The sequence below is a fragment of the Alligator mississippiensis genome, chromosome 4 (assembly GCF_030867095.1).
Source record: "Alligator mississippiensis isolate rAllMis1 chromosome 4, rAllMis1, whole genome shotgun sequence".
Lineage (NCBI taxonomy): Eukaryota > Metazoa > Chordata > Crocodylia > Alligatoridae > Alligator > Alligator mississippiensis.
The window spans coordinates 3,036,277-3,051,084 of record NC_081827.1 but is presented as its reverse complement, the minus strand read 5'-3'; the positions used below and the strand labels follow the sequence as shown (position 1 = coordinate 3,051,084).

General features: G+C 61.8%; 1 protein-coding gene across 2 annotated transcripts; it reads left to right on the top strand.

The window, feature by feature from the left end:
• Positions 1-2,321: 2,321 nt before the first annotated feature.
• Positions 2,322-9,964, top strand: LOC132249926 (uncharacterized). 2 transcript variants are annotated; one of them, XM_059725653.1, is made up of 9 exons: positions 2,324-2,570; positions 4,511-4,840; positions 5,275-5,574; positions 5,994-6,098; positions 6,333-6,707; positions 6,939-7,250; positions 7,397-7,729; positions 8,380-8,738; positions 9,591-9,964. In XM_059725653.1, the coding sequence occupies exons 1-9, from the start codon at positions 2,486-2,488 to the stop codon at positions 9,642-9,644; spliced, it is 2,253 nt and encodes a 750-aa protein (XP_059581636.1). In that variant the 5' UTR covers positions 2,324-2,485; the 3' UTR covers positions 9,645-9,964. The 2 variants fall into 2 exon arrangements, with proteins under 2 accessions (XP_059581637.1, XP_059581636.1); XM_059725654.1 differs by lacking the exon at positions 5,994-6,098 and having other exon boundaries at positions 2,322-2,570.
• The last annotated feature ends 4,844 nt before the right edge of the window (positions 9,965-14,808 follow it).

The following is a 14,808-nucleotide window of genomic DNA, read 5'->3' as shown; positions in this document are numbered from 1 at the left end:
AACCCCTTCCCCCTTTGGAGAGGACCGGCCTCACCTGGGAGGTCCCACAGGCCTGGGGGCGCTGGGCTGGGCTGGGGTCCCCCCAGGTGACAGTCACCCCCGTGTCCTTGGAGACGGGGAAGAAAGGGTCGTAGCCGACGGCAGCCGCACTCCACACAGAGCTGCCCCGGCCGCCGCCGCCACGGAGGGATTGCAGCCCGTCGTGGGTGGGGGGTCACACAGCGCCCCGACACCCCCGGGCGGGCGGGCGGGCGGGCGCGTGGCGCTCGGGACACACCGCAGCTCTCGCCCGCGGGTCGCAATGCCGACACCGGACGGACAGCGGGCAGGCGGCGGGAGCGGCCGGCGGAGCTCGGCTCCACACCGCGCACCGCACCGCACCGCACCGGGCGGCAGCGCCAGCGCCAGCGCGGGCTGCACCGGGAGAGCCGCCGGCGGGTGGGGGCAGCTCCAGCAGCTCTGCCCGCAGGCGGTCCGGGCTCAGAGCTACCCCCGCCTTCCTGCTGCCCGGGGGCTTCTGGGATCCGCAGTCCAGCACCAGGCTCTGCGGGGTGCGCCTCACTTCCGCTTCCTGCTCCCGGGGGCCTCTGGGAGTTGTAGTCCGCGGGCGGTCATCACGCCTCCGCAAGGCGGCTCCTTCTGCCACACTCCGCACGTGTCCCGTGCACACCACGCGTGACATCACACAGTGTACACGTCACACAGCAACCAAGTCCGTGCCCGGATCCGACGCCTCGTCTGTCCGTCCGTCCGCGGGACTGAGCTGGTGCCCGGTGCCCCTCGTGCCCCCACCCGGCACCAGCCCCTTATCCCCACCCGCGGCCCCAGCCCCACCTGAGCCCCCCCCCCGGCCCTGCTGGTGCCCCACACTCCCCACCCCTCCTGTCCCGGTGCTGCTGCCCCCAGCGCCATGGGCCACATCCTGCTGGCCAGGCCCCTGCACACCCACGGCTCCCTCTTGCACACCCACGGCTCCCTCTTGCACACCCACGGCTCCCTCTTGCACACCCACGGCTCCCCACCAGCACAGACTCCAGGACTTGGGGCTGGGACCAATCCGCTCCTCTCCCACCACCACGACTGAGCCCCAGGATCCGCACCCCGGGTGCACGGTGCGGGGCTCGGGCAGACACCCCGGGATCTGCACATGACCTCCCATGGAGCCGAGGCCCTGCCAAGGGTGTGCCCCCAGCCCCCAGGACTGCCCACCGCGGGGGTCCGCCTACCGCAGGCCGTGAGCAATGTGGGGGGCGGGTGTGAGAGGGGTGTTCGCAGGGTGGGCCACACATGGACAATGACACTGCCCCACACACTTCTCTCCACACCCACCCACACACCCCCACAAACACCCCCACAGGCCCTACAACCCCCTCACACCCCCCAACAATATACAAGGGAACATACCATTTTGAGCCATGCCGTGCGTGAGAGATCAGGCACTCTGTGTGTGTGTGTAAGATCAGGCGGTGTCTGTGTGTATGTGTGTGCATATGTGTGTGTGTGTAGCTAAAATCTGGCGCTCTGTGCACGTGTATAGTTGTGAGACTGAGAGCGTGTGAGTGAGAGATCAGACAGTGTGTATGCATGTGACTAGGCACGCTGTGCATGTATATGCATGTGTGTGTGAATGGGAGAGATCAGGACGTGTGTCTGTGAGATCTGGCTCTGTGCTTGTGTGCATGCATCAGTGTGTGTGAATGAGAGATCAGGATGTGGGGGGGTGTTTGAGAGAGATTAGGCATTCCATGTGTGTGTGAGATCACATCAGGCAGTGTGTGTGTGTGCACATGTATGATTAGGCACTGTATGAGATCAGGCACTGTGCGTGCGAGTTCAGGCACTCTGTGTGTGCGCTTGCATGTATAAGAGAGACATTACACAATGTGTGTGAGAGACAGAGATCAGGCAGTGTCTGTCTGTGTGTGTGTTCAGTCACTTTGTGCATGTGTGCTTGAGTGTGTGTGAATGAGAGAGACCAGGCACTGAGAGTGTGTGTGAGAAAGAGAGAGTGATCAGGCAGTGTGTGTGTGTGTGTTTGCATGTGTCTGTGTGTGAACAAGCACTCTGGGTATGTGTGTGTGAGATCAGGTACTGTATGTGTGCATTTGTGCATGTGCATGTGTGTGTGTGAAATTGGGCAGCGTGTGTGTGTGTACACCCAGGCAGCTCCCACCTGCGCCCCGGTGCCCCTGGCTCCCTGCAGCCAGCCTCCAGCAGCACGGCCACTTCGCACAGGAGCAGGGGGCCCTGGCGCCAGGACAGAGGCATACCCATGACATCCAGCCACGCGCTGTGTCCCGGCACAAGAAAAACACGCAAATAAACCCTGCTTTCACCAGGGAGCAGTCAAGCAAACAAAACACCCATGTGAAGTCCAGCTTCACGCTGCACCTTGGCCCCTGCTCCCAGCCCCTCCCTGTGACACCGGGAAGGGGAAAGTACAAAGGCACAGCCCAGGGATCCACGCTGCCTCGCAGGAGAGGAGATGGCAACTGTGGGGGGGTGGACGGATGCCTGGGCCCTGCGCCTCGGGCGCCTGCTCCTGCCTCTGCTCTTCCTGGGGACAGCAGGTAAGTGCCCAGCCCTGCTCTGCTGGGACGAGGGGTGGCAGGCCCGGGCTGTGGTGGCCGTGTTCGACCCTGGTGCAGGGGCAGCCGGGTGCCGTGTCGTGAACACGCCTAGAACAGAGAAGTCCTGGTGGCCCTGCGTTTGCCTCTGGTGCTGCCCAGGGCAGCTGTGTCAGACGTGGGCTGTACAAGAGCATGGAGGGGTGAGCAAACTAGCAGGTGCAGGGAAAACCCCATCCGTGGTGACCAGACGTCCCAGGACACTGAGACCTGGAGGAGCTGATGGACCGGATCCCAAAGCGCACACGGCTGTGCACCTTTCCCTGCCCAGGGCTGCAGGTTTGGGCTGTCGGGAGCACTGGGGCCCTGGGAGCAGACCCCGGGCAGGGAGCAGGAGGGGACAGGATCCCAAGAGGCCCCCAGCCCCGAGCCTGCCTTGGGGTCCTTCTCCCAGGGCAGGGAAAGCCCCGGGATGACTCCCCTTTGCTCCTCAGAGCCACGGGGCTGTGGAAAAGGGTAAGAGCTGGCCTGGACCCAGTCCCAGACCCATCCCAGCTCCTGACACAGGATGGAGTGTTACACAAATCACCAATTGCTCAAATCATGAGTGAGACTTTATAAAGGGGAATAAGGCAAGGTGCTTGTTTATTGATTACATGAGTTAGACATAGAGGTTCGGGCACACTGTTCATACAAACGACACAGATCATCATACACATCATTACACACAGGCATACACATACACAAAACAACCATTCTATCTACACACACACACCAGATGTAGTTACCAGCAAGAGTTGCTCAATTTCAGCCCAGGGTGGCCAACCAGGGCTTATTGAGTAGATGATGATGATTTGATGATAGCAGATTTGATGATAACAGCTGGAGCGGGGTGAACAGATACATCTGTGCTCTGATGAAACAGCGGTAGAGAAAGAGACTTACCCAACTGGGCATTTTCAAAGTGTTCTTTTATAGGGATTGACATCCTTTGTTTCAGTGCTTTGGGGTTTTCATACCCAGCTTCTGTTTTGCGGTTGTTATTCTTTTGTCTTCAGCTTATCTTAGCCTTGGAGTGTTTTTGTTGCCCTTCTGGCAGAATTTTTTCTCCTGTTATCTCCTTTGTACCTTCGAGCTTCAGAGGGATTCTTCAGCCGTTTCTTAGTTAGTTCGTGGTGGGTAACTTGCATTTGGCGCCATGTTGCTTCCATAAACAGTTGAATCTTCTTCTCCCGTCTCTATGCCATTCTCTCACCATTCACCCTTTTACACACACTCGTACATGAAGGCTATGCAGAGTTCATTCACTTATGTCAAGCAGAAGGATACGAAATGAAGTTTTAAATTTGCTTACAGGACAAGACCGACATGGGTACGTTTCACTATTATTACACTCTATGTTAACATCACCTACATTAGTTCAGTTCATGATACAGGAGCCCCTCCGAGTTGATCCCAGATGGGGCCTGGCTCCTTCCCAAGTGAAAGTGAAAGCCAGAGAGGAGCTGCTGGGATCCATTTTAGCTTCAGGGACAAGGACTGTGTGAGGACAGAGGGAAAGATGCAGCCCTGGGTGCAGCCCCTGGGCACCCTGCTCCTTCCCATGGCCCTGCTCCTTTCTCCCCTCTTCCCTGCCCCACGGGGTAATCCTAGTCCCACTGCTTCCCTGGGTGTGTGTGTGGGGGCAGGCGGGGGCTGCGGCGGGTGTGCAGCCCTGGGTCAGCCTGGCCAAACCCCGTGGGAGGACCGTGCAGGTGAGGGAGAGGGGGCAGTTCAGCGTGTGGGGGTGAAGTCCCGTCGCCCCGAGCACAGCCGGCCCCTGCCCCCCAGCCCCCATCTCCCTGCACCACGTCCCCGCAGCGGGCTGTGCCATCCTGGGCAGCCTCTCCCCTGCGCCGGCCCAGCCCCGCGGGGTCTCACGGCTGCTTCCTCTCCCCGGGCAGGTTCCCAGCTGCAGGTGACCACGGCGCCCTCCTCCACGGCCTGCGTGGGCTTGGGGGCCCTGCTGCAGTGCCGGTTTGATGTCGGGGGGCCCGTGGCCCTGGACTCCCTGCAGGTAACATGGTATTTCTGGGAGGAGAAGGTGGCCTGGTATGACCAGGGCAGAAGAAAAGCCCTGCGCGGAGCCAACCTGCCATCGGAGAAGGAGCTGCAGAGCGGAGACGCCTCCCTGTCGCTGGCTGCAGTGACCGTGCCCAATGAGGGCTTGTACCGGTGTGTTGTGGGGTACAAGGCACAGCAGCACAAGGGGGAGACCACCCTGCACCTGCTCGGTGAGGACCAGAGAGGGATCATGGGGTGCTGTGGCTGGGTTGGGACCGGATGTGGGCGGGTGAGCGGGTTAGAAAAAAACTGAAAACCTGCGACGTGCAAGTGAGGAGGTGAATGAGCAATGCTCCTCAGACCACAGGGGACTCTTTCCTGTGGTCATGTCCAGCACCAGCCACAGGCAGGGCCATTGCCTTCGCCCCAGGAGCAGTGGGAAGCCTTACGCTATGGGCAGACGGCCTGGTGTACAGTGCTGGCACGGACAGTGCTATCCTCATGGCAGTGACGCCTTCCTGGGGGTCTGTCCATTGAGCATCGGGGCTGCCACAGGGCCCAGGCCTTGTGTGGCCTCAGCAGGTCTCTGCCAGCCTGATCCAGATGGTGGGAGGACACATGCCCCACCCTGGGGTGCACACAACACACTGACTCTCTGTTCCAGCTGCCCCCACGATCTCCATCCCAAGAAAACCAGCTGTGGCGGATGCTGAGACCTCCCTCCTGTGCCACGTGGGGCGGTTCTTCCCCAAGGACGTGGATGTGGCGTGGCTGAGAGACGGGCAGGTCCTGAAGGGCTTCACCCGCTCCAGCCCCCACAGGAACGCGGATGGGACCTTCAACCTCACCCTGACCTATACCTTCACCCCCACCCACAACGACGCCGGCAACATCTTCTCCTGTCACGTCCACCATGCGGCACTGGAGCAGCCCATACAGGAGGACGTCACCCTGGACATCCTAGGTGAGTTCCCTTGTCCCCTCCCCAAGGTAGTACAGAGCTGCAGGTGGTGCTGAGCAGCAGACCAGCATGGTTGGGGGCTGCATTAGGCATTGGGAACACTCCTTCCCTCCTGGAGGAGCTGGAGCACCAAGAAGCAGAGGGACACAGGCCTGGAGGGGCGTCCTGGGCTCCTGCATCCTGACCCCCACTTTCCTGGTACATGGGCAGAGTCAGGGATCCCCAGAATCGCCAAGCAAACTCTGGCCCACGACTGTGAGGGCAGCAGCTGGGGCACAAAGGATGCCAGGCCTGCAACTGGAGGGAAGGATGTGATTCCAGCTTGGGGCTGGCTTGGGGGTCTTGAGCAAGACCCTGCTCCCTTCAGAGCAATGCTGCGAGCTGAGCTCTGTCTTGTTCACTTTTATGGCCACCGAGCGCAGCAGGGGATCGGACCGGTGCCGTGGTTGGAGCCGTTCTGGGGATCCTGCTCGGAGCAGGAGCTGCAGCCGCTGCAGCCATTTACTTCTGGAGGAATAGAAAAAAAGGTAGAGCAGGAAGTTGGGGTGCAGGGGCACAGAGGGAGGGGATGGACCAGAGAGCGGGGAGGTGGCAGTGAAGGAGCAAGGACACCTGGTGCTAGAGAGGCCATTTCCACAGGAGGGAGTGCCTCTCCCCAGGCAGGTTTCATCCTGTGGTTCTCTACCTTGGGCTCAGTTGATAACTCTACCAGATGATCCCAGGCTTGCCCATGTCCTGTGTTTCATGTGCTTGACCCCCAGGCTGGACAGTCTCCTACAATGTCCCAGAGGTGGAGGTGCCGGAGCGGTGCCTGCTGGGCCAGGAGGTGACCCTGCGCTGCTCCATGGAGGGGACGTTCCCCGAGGACGTGGCCGTGACATGGGAGAGGATCCACAGCGAGGACAGGACGGTGCCTGAGAGCGCTGGGGACCAGGAGAGCCCCGAGCACCAGCCGCTGTTCCCCGCCCTCCCCCCGGGCTGGAGAGTGACCGAGGAGAGAGCTGGGACCCGCCTCACGTCCTCCCTGACCTTCACCCCCACGCTGCAGGACCACGGGGCGCGGGTCCGGTGCGTCTTCCTCCACAAGGCCAAACGGATCAGAGAGGAGCGAGTGTCCCCGGAGATCCGGGTGTGGGGTGAGTGCCCAGCGCCCCGATACCACCTCCAGGTGTGGTCAGGGCCTGCTTCTGTCAGGGGGGATGGGGCTGGGAACTGGCCAGCTGTTGAACTGAGCAGACCTGACCCAGCCCTCACTGCACTGCCCCAGGCCCACAGCTCCGGGGGGTGGGGTGAACAACTCATGATCCCAAAGCTGGATCCTGTCAGTCCCTCACAATAACCCCCACCGTCCCCACTTCCCCGCCCAGCCCGGCCGCAGGTGTCTGAAATCCAGGTGTTGCCGGAGTGGGACCCTCGCGACAAGGTGCCGTTTGCTGTCCAGCTCCACAACTTCTACCCCAGGGAGGTGCCCCCGATCCAGTGGGGCTGGGACGGGGCCGAGAACGGGAAGGAAGACCCCGCGCAGATAGACAAGAACGGGGACGGCACGTTCACCACGACGAGCGTCTGGAGAGTGCCCAGCCGGAGCCTGACCCGGCCGGAGCTGCGAGTGCGAGTGTGCGTCCAGCACGGCCCCGGAGAGCCCCCGAGCGAGAGAGAGCTCAGCCTGAGGGCCGCGGGTGAGGAGGGGCCGTGTCCTGGGGTCCCAGCCCCGCTGCAGGGGTGTGGGGTCTGTGTGGTGTGTGAGGGGCCGGGGAGCAGCCCCTGCCAGGCCGCGGCTCCCCTGACGGGGCCTGTCCCTGCCTCTGCCTGTTCCCTTCCCCAGGTCTCCTGCGGCCCCCGGACATGTCCGAAATCTCCCTGACCGAGTCCGTGGCCAAGGGGAAGGGAGTCACCCTGAGCTGCCTCATCGCGGGGCATTTCCCGGGGGAGCTAAGTGTGACCTGGCTGAAGAGGCGGAAGGAGAAGAAAACTCCTGTGATCCTGCGGGACTCGGATAAGTACAGGGTGGAGCCCGGCACGGCCGTCCTGGCACGGGACGGGAAGAGCTTCCAGCAGGAGACCAGACTCATCCTCTTGTCACCAAAGAAGAAGGAAAAAGAGTACATCTGCCGCGTGGGACACCTCACCCTGGAGACCCCCATCGAGAGGAGCACTGGTAAGCGGTGGGGACAGGTCAGGCCCGGCGGCTGTTCTGGGATAAGGGGCCTTGTCGTGGGCCCCGCTCTGGTCCTGGTCGTGGGGGGTCCATAGGGGAGCAGACCTGCCTGTCGCCCGGCCCGGCCCAGAGGGGCTGTGACCCCCGGCCCTGCCTGACCCCTCGCTCCAGGCCCTCCCCGGGAATCCAGTTCAGCCCCAGGGACAAGGACTCTGGCAGGACAGGGGGAAAGATGCAGCCCTGGGGCAGCGCCTGAGCACCCTGCTCCTTCCCGTGGCCCTGCTCCTGTCTCCCCTCTTCCCTGCCCCACAGGGTAATCCCAGTCCCACTGCTCCCCAGGTGTGGGTGTGGGGGCAGCTGGGGGCTGGGGCGGGTGTGCAGCCCTGGGGCAGCCTGGCCAAACCCCATGGGAGGAAGGTGCGTGTGCGGGATAGGGGGCAGTTCAGCCTGTCCCTGTGAAGTCCCGTCGCCCCGAGCACAGCAGACCCCTACACACCCAGGGTGCCATTGGGGCCGCACTAGGAGGACGAGGGGAGCCCACAGCAGAGGCTGCCAGGAGCTGGGCTCAGGCCCCCGGGGCATTGGTGGGCATGTGTCTGGTGCCCGGGGACAGGGGCATCTCGCTGACACGCCGCTCCCACCTGTTGCAGACTGCCGTCCGCGCCCTCCGCACCTGGGGGAGGTCTCCCACCCGCAGGCCCTGGTCCCGGGGCAGCCGGAGACCCTGCGGTGCCTCATCTCGGGGTTTTACCCCGGGCAGCTGGCAGTGACGTGGCTGCGAAAGGGAGCGGGAGAGAAGGCGCCCAGGCCCCTGGAGAGCTCAGACCCCCACAGGATGCACACCCCCGCCCCCAGCCCCGCGCCGGACGGGAAGTCCTACAGCGTGGAGTCCGAGCTGTGCCTCCCCCCCGCGGGGCCCGAGGACGACGGGGTGGAGTACCTGTGCCGCGTGCAGCACGAGGCCCTGAAGGAGCCCGAGTCCAGGTCCAGCGGGCGGCTGCGGGTCCAGGTAGGAGCGTGTGGGCCGGGCAGCGCGGGGCGAGTCCGCGGTGGTGACACCCGGGGGCTGCTGCGCTCTGCACCAGACGCATGGCCTGCTCCGAGCAGACTCCCTCCTTGGACTGAGCTTCCTGCATCTGCCTCTCAAGCGCAGGGGGCAATTTCTGGGTGGTTTGGGGTACATCCCCTCCGGTCACTGCAGGAAAATGGGGGAAAGCACCGAGCACTATCAGCCTGAAGGAGAACATGGCCTCCTGTCACGGCCCAGAGTCACAAGCGGTGAGGCTGTGTGGGACAGGATGCACCCGGGGCTGGGCTGCGTGGGTGCTGGGAGCCCATGGGAGAGGCGTCTGCATCGCTGGGCGCAGGCTGGTTGGGGCGGTGGGTGGGTACGTGTTGGGTGTCACAGACAGGACACCTCTCCCTCCTGTAGCTGCCATAGACACCCCCTTGGGCTGAGCTTCCGGTCACTGGTTCTCAGCCTCAGCGGCGATTGCTGGGCCATTGGGAACGTCCACTCGGGCATCTTGGGCAGGCAGGGGAGGCACCGAGTGCTCTCAGCCCCGGTGGTTGTGGGGAACATGGGCTCCCGTCAAGGCCGAGTTCCTAGCAATGATGTGTGTCAGGGGATGTTCCTGACCCCGGACTGGCTTCCCCTGCTCCAATCCAGCTCCTGTCTGGAGACCGCACATCCCAAGGAGCATCCTTGTGCCTGGCTCCTGCGCTCCCCCATGCCCCAGCAGGCAGGTGCAGCCTTGGCCCTTCCTGACTCAGGGGGAAACCCAGAGTCTCGGTCTCTGCCAGGTGAACAGACCCCTGGACCCAGGTGACAAGTCACAGGCTCGTTCCACTTCTTTCCTAGGCCAGAGAGCATTCTCCAGAGCCTCGAACAGCTGAGGAGGGAGGAGGCAGCTGAAGACAGAGGCAGCGTCACCAGCACCACGTCTCGTGTGCTCACCCAGGCGGTGGCAGAGATGGTGCTGGTAGCTGGACTGTACTTGCTGGGCTGGGCTGGGGGATCAACCTGGGGCTGGGGTGCAGGACCCAGGGACTGCATCATGCCTTGGTCATCCTGGGTCTATGTTGGTAGGGGCTGCTCTTGCTGTCTCCCTTCCACACATGTGGTCAGGCCTGGTGAGGAGCCCAGGGCTGGGGGTGTCTCTGCCTCTCGGTCCATATGGAGCCCAGCCCCGTGTAGCCCTGGGCTGCTGCAATAAAGATGACAGTACTGATGCTCATCTGCTCCAGTCTCTCTCCTGCCCAGGCCTGGCCACCTACACAGGGGCTGCAGCTTGGGACCCCCTAGGGCAGGTGGGCATTGCCAGGTGAAGGTGCTATGCCCCGTGGAAGGGATAAGGCATGGCACAGCCACCATCCAGGAGCCAACGGCTGTGAGGAAAGTGCTCGAAACAACCGGGTGTTGGACACAGGAACGAGGAGGCCATGGCCCTGTTGGGATGCTTGCAGCCCCCCTGGGGTGAAGGAAGCTGGGCCAGCTGAATCCCAGCCCGCAGTTCCTGCTGCTTCCCCAAACCCTTGGCTCAGGGACCAGTGCGTGGCTGAGAGAATGAATGCTTGAGACAGGAGTTTCCCCTCCACTGATGTTGGGTCCCTCGGCAGCAGCACACGCTGATACAGGGACAGGCATTAGTCTTGCACGCAAGTCTTGTCCCCTGTCCTGGGGATCAGGCAGTTCAGGGTCTCGCTGGGGCTGTGTCCAGCAGTCCAGCTCTTCAGTCGTCCAGTAGTGCAGCGAGCCTTTGTTCCCAGACTGGTTTATACCTCCTGTTCCCTGCGCGTTCAGTATTTGTACTGCTGCTCTGACTCCTTCCTGCGGGCTGTTTGCAAACGACTTCTGTAGTGGATTTCCTACCCTGAGTGGTTCCCTAACCCTCCTGCACACACACCCCATCCCTGAACCAGCCCCTGTGCACCTCTCTTATCACAGACCCTTCTCATCGCGCAGCCTTTCCGTCCATACCTGTCCTGGGACCACTGACCGTGCTGGCACCCGACACAATGCAGCGCTGCTTGCTCAGCATCAGAGACAGCGACCTCCTTGCCCGCTCCATCGCCCTGCAGCACCTCGCAGGAGCGGGCACTGCATGGGCTGGTTACAGGGTGGAGGGTAATGGGGGCTTCGGGTGAGCAGGACCTAGTGGATGCTGTTTGGATGCAAGTGGCTGCCTGGGCCGGAGGTGAATGAGTGAGGGTCTGAGAGCGCTGGACACAGAGAGAAGGTCCCAGGGCAAACAGGGAGAAGGCCTTCTTCCGCTTCAAGGAGGTCTTGCTAGACCTGGGCTGCATGGCTCCTGGGGAGATCCAGGCATTGCAGGTCTCCGCAGCTTCAGCTGCCCGCCCAGGTCTTCCAGGTCCCCCAGGTGACACCTACAGCCGTGAGGAGGCTGGTACCAGAGCCTCAGACGTGGAAGGCAGTGTCCCCTGCCCTGTGTATTGTCTGGAGCCCTGCAGGACTGGGGCCTGTGGGCATCTCCTGATGGCCATGTCCCAAGTGCAGCAAAGGCTGCCAGGTGTGCCAGGCTTCCCAATACTGAGCTGCACAGCGCAACACAGGGATGTGGAGCACGTGAGGCCAGAGAGCTTCCTGTTCCTGACAGGAGCCCCTAGAGAAATGCTGCGCACTGAGGAGGGCAGTGCCCAGCTCAGATTGTGGAAATAAGTTTAACCAGGCCTCTTACTTGACTAAGAAGAGAGAGAAAGAGAAGAGAAAAAGATGCTGATGCTGATGCTGTGTTTGAAAATGTTCTAAGATAAGGAAAAACCTGGGCTGGGGGCTGTGGGCACGCTGCAGCAGGGGACAAGGCAGCCCCGCAGCCTGGGAGGGGAAAGGAGGGGGCAGGGCAATGCCAGCCCCACTGCTCTCACCGCAGGCTCTCCTCGCCAAGCGGCTCCATGCAGGTGCGGCAGCCTTGAGGAGCCGGGGCGATGGAGCCGGATGCCACGGCTGTGCCTGGCTGTGCCTTGCACCAGGGCTGGCAGCCCCCTTCGCCCAGTGCCGTCCTCCACTCCCTGCCCTTCGCTCTCCCAGCGCATCCACGTTCCCTGGCAGCCTTCCCTGACCCCCGCACTGTCTCTGGGGAGTCGCTTTTCCCTGCAGTGCCCCAGCCCCACGGGGACAGGGCAGAGCCATAAGAGAAGAGTGAGCAAAGCCCGGAGCAGCCTCTGGCCACTTCCAGCTGCTCCCACCACAGTCCCGTCCCCCTCTGCCTCCGACCCTGTCACAGTGGTGCTCAGCCCCAGGCCTGAGGACCCTCAGGAAACACCACCTCCTCCTTTCCGCTCCTTTTGGACCCAGAAAAACCCTGATGAGGCAGTGACCTGAGCCCCGCATTGCTTATGGGGACTGGAGGAAGGCACCGCGGTGTTGTCCAGCTGTGGTGTCCCATGTAGCCACAGTGCCTCACACCACAGCCCTACCAGAGATGGCACCAGTAACACCAGTGATGTGCTGCAGACTGGGAGAGGAAGCAGTGGTCAGAAGAGTCAGTGAGTGCAGGAGAAGCAGCTCCCTCCCCGCTCCCGGATACCCGGGTTCCTCACCCCAAATCCCAGAGCCAGGGGCTGGAAGGACCCCCAGGGACACGTCCAGCCCAACCCCCACCTGAGACAGCAGGATCAGCCCCCAGCAGCCCAGACACCCCCACCCTCCAGCCACCTCCTTCAGCTGCCGTCACCCCCAGGCCTCACCCCTGTCCCTGCCTGGGGACAGCAGGGGAGCTGCAACCACCACATCCAGCTGTGGGGCTGGTGGGGCACAGGGAGGGGTTGGACAAGCTGGAAAAGCCCAGACCCAGGCCAGGCCAGGCTGAGCAGAGGGCGAATTCCTGTCTGCCCCAATGGTCTGACCCTGAGTGAAGGGGCAAGATCCTCTAGCCAGGCCCCAGCAGCAGCATTGGCCCTGCCCGTTCCCCAGCCCCAGGCTTACTAATTAATACCATAGTAATTCCTAGGCAACGTTTCTTCTTTATTGACGTCTTGGCTGCTCTGGTCTCTGCGCGAGATGCAGGATGTCTGCTCCCTACACAGGCCTGGCTAGAGATCCCAGGCGTCGGGGCTCCCAGCCCCCCTGCTCTCACTCCCGAGAGAGGGGAGAGAACCCAGGTGTCCAGGCCCTGGTCTCCATCCCACGTCTCCCCGAGGCCCTGAACTCAGTAGGGAAGCTGGTGCCATTCAGGCACTGGGTGCCCTCCTCCCCAACAGTATCTCCACAGCCCATCCAGCCCGGGCGCCTCCACCCTGCGCTGCCCAGGTCCCTCCTGCAGCACAGGGGAGATCGGGGGTGCTGCTGCCCATCCCCACACCCCACAGCAGGGAGAACCCAGGTGTCCTGCCACGTGCACCCACTGCTCCCATCCATGTCCCGCTCCTTTCCTTTCCTCTCTTCCTCCATCTCACCGCCCCCAGAGCACAGCGCTGCCCCTCACCCAGGACTGGGCTGTGCCTGGCTCTGCGGGGAATGGGCTCTAGATGTGGCTGGCTCTAGGGGTAGGCTCCAGGAGAGGTTACTGGTGCCCCGTGTCCTGCCTCTAGCCCCATCAACAGGGGAAGAATAGTCTCATCACCCCCTGCTCGCACCCCCGCCCCCCAGAGAACCCAGGTGTCCAGGCTCCCAGCCCCCGCGCCCCTGGCAAGTTAGCTGTGCAGGCTGTCTGAGGCTGGCAGGGGGAACAGCTGGATCAGAACAGCTGGGTCTGGACACGTCCCTGTCCCATAAGAGGTCTGTTCATCAAGGACAAGTGCCAAGTCTGGCCCTTAGGACAGAACTGTTGGCTACAAATGGGCAACTCATAGATTCATAGATTCATAGATGTTAGGGTCAGAAGGGACCTCAATAGATCATCGGGTCCGACCCCCTGTACAGGCAGGAAAGAGTGCTGGGTCTAGATGACCCCAGCTAGATGCCTATCTAACCTCCTCTTGAAGACCCCCAGGGTAGGGGAGAGTACCACCTCCCTTGGGAGCCCGTTCCAGACCTTGGCCACTCGAACTGGGAAGAAGCTCTTCCTAATGTCCAATCTAAATCTGCTCTCTGCTAGCTTGTGGCCATTGTTTCTTGTAACCCCCGGGGGCGCCTTGGTGAATAAATCCTCACCAATTCCCTTCTGTGCCCCCGTGATGAACTTATAGGCAGCCACAAGGTCGCCTCTCAACCTTCTCTTGCGGAGGCTGAAAAGGTCCAGTTTCTCTAGTCTCTCCTCGTAGGGCTTGGTCTGCAGGCCCTTGACCAGACGAGTGGCCCTTCTCTGGACCCTCTCCAGGTTATCCGCATCCCTCTTGAAGTGCGGCACGCAGAATTGCACGCAGTACTCCAACTGCGGTCTGACCAGCGCCCGATAGAGGGGAAGTATCACCTCCCTGGACCTATTCGTCATGCATCTGCTGATGCACGATAAAGTGCCATTGGCTTTTTTGATGGCTTCATCACACTGCCGGCTCATGTTCATCTTGGAGTCCACTAGGACTCCAACATCCCTTTCCACCTCTGTGCCCCCCAGCAGGTCATTCCCTAGGCTGTAGGTGTGCTGGACATTTTTCCTCCCTAGGTGCAGCACTTTGCATTTCTCCTTGTTGAACTGCATCCTGTTGTTTTCTGCCCACTTGTCCAACCTATCCAGGTCTGCCTGCAGCTGTTCCCTGCCCTCCGGTGTGTCCACTTCTCCCCATAGCTTTGTGTCATCTGCAAACTTGGACAGAGTACATTTGACTCCCTCGTCCAAGTCACTGATGAAGACATTAAAGAGTATTGGTCCAAGGACCGAGCCCTGCGGGACCCCACTGCCCACACCCTTCCAGGTCGAGACCGACCCATCCACCACAACTCTTTGGGTGCGACCCTCCAGCCAATTCGCCACCCACCGGACTGTGCAGTCATCCACATCACAGCCTGTTAACTTGTTCACCAGTATGGGGTGGGATACCATATCGAAGGCCTTCCTGAAGTCCAGGTATACGACATCCACCCCTCCTCCTGTGTCCAGGTGTTTCGTAACCTGGTCATAGAAAGAGACTAAGTTGGTCAGGCACGATCTGCCCGCCACAAACCCATGCTGGTTTCCCCT

Coding starts and splice junctions, on each gene's coding strand:
- LOC132249926 (XM_059725653.1), top strand. CDS start 2,486: ATGGCAACTGTGGGGGGGTGGACGGATGCCTGGGCCCTGCGCCTCGGG. Junction 6,099..6,332: donor CTGGAGGAATAGAAAAAAAG/GTAGAGCAGGAA, acceptor CTTGACCCCCAG/GCTGGACAGTCTCCTACAAT. Junction 6,708..6,938: donor CCCGGAGATCCGGGTGTGGG/GTGAGTGCCCAG, acceptor TTCCCCGCCCAG/CCCGGCCGCAGGTGTCTGAA.